This window comes from Capra hircus, chromosome 19, assembly GCF_001704415.2.
Source record: "Capra hircus breed San Clemente chromosome 19, ASM170441v1, whole genome shotgun sequence".
Lineage (NCBI taxonomy): Eukaryota > Metazoa > Chordata > Mammalia > Artiodactyla > Bovidae > Capra > Capra hircus.
This window is the reverse complement of record NC_030826.1, coordinates 9,066,087-9,073,396: the sequence shown is the minus strand read 5'-3', so window position 1 is coordinate 9,073,396 and position 7,310 is coordinate 9,066,087. Positions and strand designations below refer to the sequence as shown.

At 43.3% G+C, this 7,310-nt stretch overlaps 1 protein-coding gene across 1 annotated transcript in view; it reads left to right on the top strand.

Moving 5' to 3' along the window:
• Window positions 267-7,310, top strand: part of HSF5 (heat shock transcription factor 5) — a 51,357-nt gene continuing 44,313 nt past the window's right edge. Inside the window, 2 exon segments of the mRNA XM_018064237.1 lie at window positions 267-474; window positions 477-890. Of these exon segments, the coding sequence (XP_017919726.1) occupies window positions 267-474; window positions 477-890 (622 nt within the window).

Below are 7,310 nucleotides of genomic sequence, written 5' to 3'. Positions count from 1 at the left end.
CTTCTCTGTGGTGCACGTGGCCCGGGCTCAAGGGGCGGGTCGGCTCGCGCCAAGTGCGGCCGCGCAGCGGCAACTCGAGGCCCCATTGGCCGCCCCGGCGGGCGCCGCAGAGGGCTCGTGCACCAACGGTCCCCGGGTCGGCGGCGGCGGAGCGCTGGTTGGAGGGGGCAGGGCGGAGCGAAGGCCGCCGAAGGGTGGGGGGGAGATCGAGAACGGGGTGAGAGAGCCAGGCTCGGCGGGGCGAGGCCCAGGGCCCGGGCGGGGTGATGGAGGAGGCGCTGCTCTCCACCCCCATCAACCCCAACAACTTCCCCGCCAAGCTGTGGCGGCTGGTGAACAGCCCCCGGTACCGCTCGATCCGCTGGGACGGTCGCGGTGAGGGGCTGCTCATCGACCAGCCGCTCTTCGAGGCCGAGCTGCTCAGCCCGCCCGGGGCGGGGGCCGGGGGCGGTGGGGCCGGGGGCGCCGGCGGCGGCGGGGCGGCGGCGTCGGGGGCGCCGGGGCCGAGCCCGAGCTCTTCAAAACCACCAACTTCACCAGCTTCATCCGCCAGCTCAACCTCTACGGCTTCCGCAAGGTGGTGCTGGGCGGGCCGGGCGCGGCGGGGCCCGGGCCGGCGCCGGGGGGCGGCGGGCCGGCGGGCGACGGGCCGCTCCACCACTTCCACAGCCCGCACTTCCGCCGCGACCAGCCGCAGCTGCTTGTGCACCTCAAGAGGCTCACCAGCGCCAACAAGGCCAAGCTGGCGGCCGGCCTGGAGGTGCCCTGCCGCCCGCCCAACCGCTTCCAGAGGCTCCTCATCACGTCGGCCTCGGCCTCGGCCTCCACCTCCCCGCTGCAGCACCAGGAGCCGCCGCCGCCGCCCTCGGGGCCCCGGCCGGAGCCGCAGGGTGAGTCCTGCCCCTCCTCCTATGCCCTTGGCCAGCGGCAGGGCGCTCGGCCGTCGAGGGGGCAACCGCCACGCCCGCGGGCATTTCCTTGGCGGCGTCAGGGAAGCGCCCGGGAGCCGCCGTCGGCCGTGCTTGCCGAGAAGTCGGCGCGGCACCGGCATCGCCCCTCTTCCCGCCAGCACCTCCTGGACGGGGCCCATGGACGGTCAGGCCCTTCTGTGTCCACTGGCCGTCACGGGGACCTCCGCGTTAGGCTGGCTTTCTTGAGTCTTCTCGGAACCCTCGTGGGCTCCAAACCTCTATCGCCATATATCTTCTCGAGACCCGGTCTTTTCACAGCGAACACCTAAAAATAAGTAGGTCTTTGTTGAAGCCCTGGGTCTGGAAGAAATAGAACTGGCTCCTGCGTTCTGATAGGAAGCAGAACAGAGTTCCTATACAGGGTGAGGATATGGCAAAGGTCAAGGTGGGAAGGAACAGTCATAGCCGAGAGAACGTAGAACAGTTATGCCAGCCCAGGGAAAGTGGTGATCAAGGTACTTTGAGTGGGTGGGTGGGTGTCCTTGACGAGCCATGCTGTCTTCCACCCATTGACCCATCTAAGAAATCTTGGAAGAAGTGTTCTCACAGTGATCATATTGTAGGTTCCGGAGTAATGTGTGGAACCGTAGGCGTTGTTTATATAACTTGAAAGCAAAAATATAGTAATATGTTTTCCTGTTTTTACCAGGTATTGCTCATAGGTAGAATGAATTGGCTAAACAGTTCTTTCATAGTAGCTGATTAGACCCAATCCTTATTTTAGGTGTTATGGTTAGACACAGGTAAAACCAAACGTGTGTGTGTGTGTGTACAACTGTCCAATTTTAGTTAAAAATGATTTTAGAAAGCTCATGTTTACAACCTTGGAATTTTTCACTGTTGGCTTCAGTCTTTCAGTTTTGAAAAAGTTTCTACGTGTAAGTCTGTATTTTGTTGCTGTTCAGTTGCTCAGTGGTGTCCGACTCTTCGTGACCCCATGGACTGCAGCCCGCCAGGCTTCTCTGTTCTTCACCGTCTCCCAGAGCTTGCTCAAGCTCATTGAGTCGGTGATGCCATCCAGCCATCTTGTCCTCTGTCATCCTCTTCTGCTTTCAGTCTTTCCCAGCATCAGTCTTTTCTAATGAGTCAGCTCTTTGCATCAGGTGGGCCAAAGTATTGGAGCTTCATTCAGCATCAGTCCTTCCAGTAAATATTCAGGATTGATTTCCTGTAGGACTGACTGGTTTTATCTTCTTGCATTCCAAAGGACTCTCAAGAGTCTTCTCCAACACCATAGTTCAAAAGCATCAATTCTTCAATATTCAGCCTTCTTTATGGTCCACTCTCACATCGATACATAACAACTGGAAAAACCATAGCTTTGACTAGACGGATCTTTGTTGGCAAAGTAATGTCTCTGCTTTTTAATATGCTGTTTAGGTTAGTCATAGCTTTTCTTCCAAGGAGCAAGCGTCTCTTAATTTCATGGCTGCAGTCACCATTTGCAGTGATTTTGGAGCTCAAGAAAATAAAGTCTGTCACTGTTTTCATTGTTTCCTTCTCTATTTGCAGGGAAGTGATGGGACCAGATGCCATGATCTTAGTTTTCTGAATGTTGAATTTTAAGCCAGCTTTTTCACTCTTTTCTTTCACTTTCATTAAGAGGCCCTTTAGTTCCTCTTTGCTTTCTGCCGTAAGTGTGGTGTCATCTGCATATCTGAAATTATTGATATTTCTCCTGGCAGTCTTGATTCCAGCTTGTGCTTCATCCATCCCAGCATTTCACATGATGTACTCTGCATAGAAGTTAAATAAGCAGGGTGACAATATACAGCCTTGACATACCCCTTTTCCCAGTTTGGAACCAGTCTCAATTTATTCCATGTCCAGTTCTAACTTGCTTCTTGACCTGCATACAGGTTTCTCAGGAGGCAGGTCAGGTGGTCTGGTATTCCCATCTCTTGAAGAATTTCCCACAGTTTGTTGTGATCCACACAGTCGAAGGCTGTAGCATAGTCAATGAAACAGAAGTAGATGTTTTTCTGAAATTCTCTTGCTTTTTCTATGATCTAGCGGTTGTTGGCAATTTGATCTTTGGTTCCTCTGCCTTTTCTAAAACCAGCTTGAACATCTAGAAGCTCTCAGTTCACGTATTGTGTTGAAGCCTAGCTTGGAGAATTTTGAGCATTACTTTGCTGACATGTGAGATGAGTACAACTGTGCGGTAGTTGTACATTCTCTGGCACTGCCTTTCTTAGGGATTTGAATGAAAACACCTTTTCTGGTCCTGTGGCCACTGCTGAGTTTTCCAAATTTGCTGGCATATTGAGTGCAGCACTTTCACAGCATCATCTTTTAGGATTTGAAACAGCTCAGCTGGAATTTCATCACCTCCACTAGCTTTGTTTGTAGTGATGCTTCCTAAGGCCCACTTGACTCCGGGATGTCTGGCTCTAGGTGAGTGATCACACCATCGTGGTTATCTGTATCATTAAGATCTTTTTTGTATAGTTCTTCTGTGTGTGTTTGTCACTTCTTCTTAATATCTTCTGCTGTCTTAGGTCCATACCATTTCTGTCTTTTATTATGCCCATCTTTGCATGCAGGTCTATGTTTACTCAAACTTTAAAAACTCTCTGTGATAGAAAATTACTTTGACTTTTAAAATTATTTTCAACTTGATTTCTAATACCCTCCCCCTTCTTCCAGGAAGGTGAGGGTGGCAATATTCCCTCTCCTTATTTAAAGAGTGGGTGATGTGCAGCAGCATACCAAGAAAGCAACGGGATATAATCATAAGAATTCATTCTTTACCTTCAGCCAGGAGAGTAATAGAGACATTTTCATCGGTGTTAACAGAGATTTAACATAAAAGTGTCTGGCTCACTTTTCAGTTATGGGAAAATGTTAAATATACAAATAAAAGTAACACTGTGTTCAGTTTAATGTAAGCCCAGGGTTAGGAATGAGCAATCTTCATTTGGAATTTAGAAGATGGATTAGGTTGTGTATCTGTGGAGTTTAGAAGATAAGGGATTAGGTTAGAGTTCTAGGAACTAGTTGGAAAAGTAGCAGTGGCATAGGAATGTTCTAAAGGAATTCTAAAGGAATACTAAGCCACTTACTTCCACGTGATGTCCATTGATTTTGGTGGGGAATCAAATGGAGAAAGACAGTGGGTACAGTACCTTGGCGTTCATTTAGATACTTGTTTTTTCAGATTGTGTATCTGGTGGGCATAAGGAGAAAAGACTGAAAATGTGTTCTTGGGAAAAACAGGATCACTACTTCAAAGAAGGAAACACACATGCATACATAGAGACCAATTCTTGCTCACTTTTTCCTCTTCTCTGATTTCTTTTTCCCCTGCCCTCTCCAGTTGTAGTTTAAGTATAGAGTTCGTTTCAGTTGAAGAAGCACAGGGGCTATGTAGAATCTGATTTTCCTCACTTATAGTTCAGTTGGCCAGCATTTTAAAGATTATCTGTTGAAAAACATAAATTTAATTCATACTTTTTTGGTATAGCTAATACAACAGTTCATATATACCTCCATTATCTTAGTTTTCATACATTTCATACATTCTGCCTGTTGGTATGTATAGAAAATATGTCGGGTGTGGATTGTCCACCACATAGACTTGGTTCACTAGGAAACTGTGTTACTGATTTGGGTGGAATGTAATTCTAAGTTTAAGAATACAGGTCCAACTTTGTTTTTGCTCTGTTTCCATGTTCTAGGTCCTTGGTTCCTCTCTTTTGGCTCACTAATTTTTATTGTGCTTAATTCTTGATTATATGCCTGACTGTACTGCCCCTTCATTTCCTTTTTGTATTCTGTGTTCTACTGCAGCTTCTGATTTAAATACTTCTCTTTTGCAGTAGAATCCTCTGTGTTAGGACCTGGTTCTTTTACCTAGGTCCTTTGAGCCAGTTGTCCTGTTCACCTTCTGAGAATGTTGTTCAGTCGGTAAGGCGTGTCTGACTCTTTGCGACTCTATGGACTGCCACATGCCAGACTTCCCTGTCCTTCACTGTCTCCCGGAGTTTGCTCAAACTCATGTCCATTGAGTCGGTGATGCCATCCAACCGTCTTATCCTCTGCCACCCCTCTGTAGTTGATAAGAAATGTGAGGGTCACGTGTTTTTCCTGTTTTCCACTATTGTTATCTTGTTTTTATTGGCAGTTTATTTCATAATATTTGTTAAAGCTTTCTAAACTAACTCTCAAGAACCAAGTTTTGGGAAGGAGGCAAGTTCTCTCCTGGGGACTGATTAGTTCAGATTCACTTTTACAGATGGAATAGAAAGAACAACAGAAATTCAGCCTACCTTACATTTTTAGGATCCTGGATTTAAACTTTGCCAAATATATATCTTAGATGTCCTGGAGACATGTAGGTGATGTTCTATAAAGTTGGTAAACTAGAACCCTGCGAAGTAACCTCCAACAGAAGAATAAGAGCTGAACATGTGTTAGTTCTTAATTAAAAACAAAAAACAAATGTCCTTCTAATTTGTGTCCTATGTCCTTATATTCGCAGTAAATAAAATATGTAAATATTTGGGCATCACTCAGAATTTATCATAGTAGAAGTAGAATTGTATTTTAATTCAGATCTAAATTAGAATTTGAGAAATCAGGGTAGAGTATTCTTTAATTATCTATTGTTATTGACAATAGAGCTATTCCACACTCTAGCAATAAAAAGTTTTAGCATCCAAGAAAAAAAAAAAAAAAAGTGATGGGCAGTTTGGGACCTCACAAACAAAAAATGTTTCTTTAAGTCTTAAAGCAAAGAATTGTCAGTGGTAGTTCAAAGTGTGTATGCATGTGTTTGCTAATCAGCATAAAAACTATTTTGTATTTTTAAAGTAATTTTTAAGAGGTGTATCATTTAAATACATTCAGTCTTCTGAAGGAGACTTTTTTTGTCCATTAGATTTTTTTCTCCATTAGCTTTTTTTGTTTGTTTTTTGTTTCTTATTTTAAACTTTTTACTTTATACTGGAGTATAGTCAGTTACCAATGTTGTGACAGTTTCAGGTGAACAGCAAAGAGACTCAGTCGTCCATGGATACATGTATCCATTCGCCTCTAAACTCCCTTTACATCCAGATTGCCACATAACATTGAACAGAGTTCCCTGCGCTACAGGATAGGTCCTTGTTGGTTATCCATTTTGTGTGTACATGTCTGTCCCGAACTCCTATATTTGCTTATTTTTGGCATTAATGATTTATTCTTTTTAAATTTTAAGAGTTTATTTGAGCAAAATCAATTTGAATCAGGCAGCGCCAAAACAGAAGAGGTTATGAGCACTTCCTAATGCTTCATTCTTTAGAAGAAATCAAACATTATAGGAATAGTAGAACAAAAGATGTATAACATATTTAAATATTTGGAAAAGTAGGTATATAAGGGCCATCTTTAGCAGATGAGTAGCACGTAAATTAGACTTTCCCTCTGTTTTATAGATTATAGGTATATTTTTTATATATATTTTATTTATATAGATATAGCTTAATACAACAAAAACAAATTGAAAAGGCTTTGTGAACCGCATAATTTAATAGGTAAAATCCTTCCTAGGAATAAATTAGACTAGCTTTATCTTCAAGAACTACAGTCTTTAAAATAAGTTCAGCTTGCAACTTTTATATTTTCCTTTTCTTCATTATGTAGTATTGCTCTTTCTCTCTCTTCCTCATCGCCACTGATTAATTCCTTTCTACCTTGCAAGATAAGAAAAAGCAAATATAGGAATCTCTTGTCCTGAGTGTGTGGATTTTTAACAGACTCTCGAGGTGATTCAAATGTAAATCAATGTTTGAGAGCCATTGATATCTAGGAAGGGACTAGAGATACTCTGAAGAAAAAGAGACCATGGAAAATATTTGATTCAGGAATGAACAAGTCAGAGTTTCTAAGCTTGACTTTTCTGCAAAGATTGTTATTAAAATTTGTTTAAAAATTGAAAGGGAGCAAAGAACATGAAATTTCTTTTTGTGTGATAATTTTTATTTTTTCCATACTTACATCTTTCATGAATATGGTTGAGTGCTTATTTTTGTACCTATTATTAAGATTCCTAAATGATTTAGAAGACCAAATGGAATTTCTAAAACTTCTAGGAAGTACTGGTAGTTTACAGATTGGGAAAATCTGGGTCAGTCAGTTGAAGTGAAAGGTAAGATGACATTTAACCTTTGGTTTAATGTTAGAGTTTGGCCACTTTGTCTCTTATCACAATCATATTGACAACCAAACAAAATTTGTATGATTATTTTTTCAGCATTATATTTGTAATTTCATATTGTGTGTTCTGAACTTGTTTTTACCAATAAATTTCTGTTGTGTTGAGAATGGCTGGAAACTCAGCATATTCACACGTGAAGA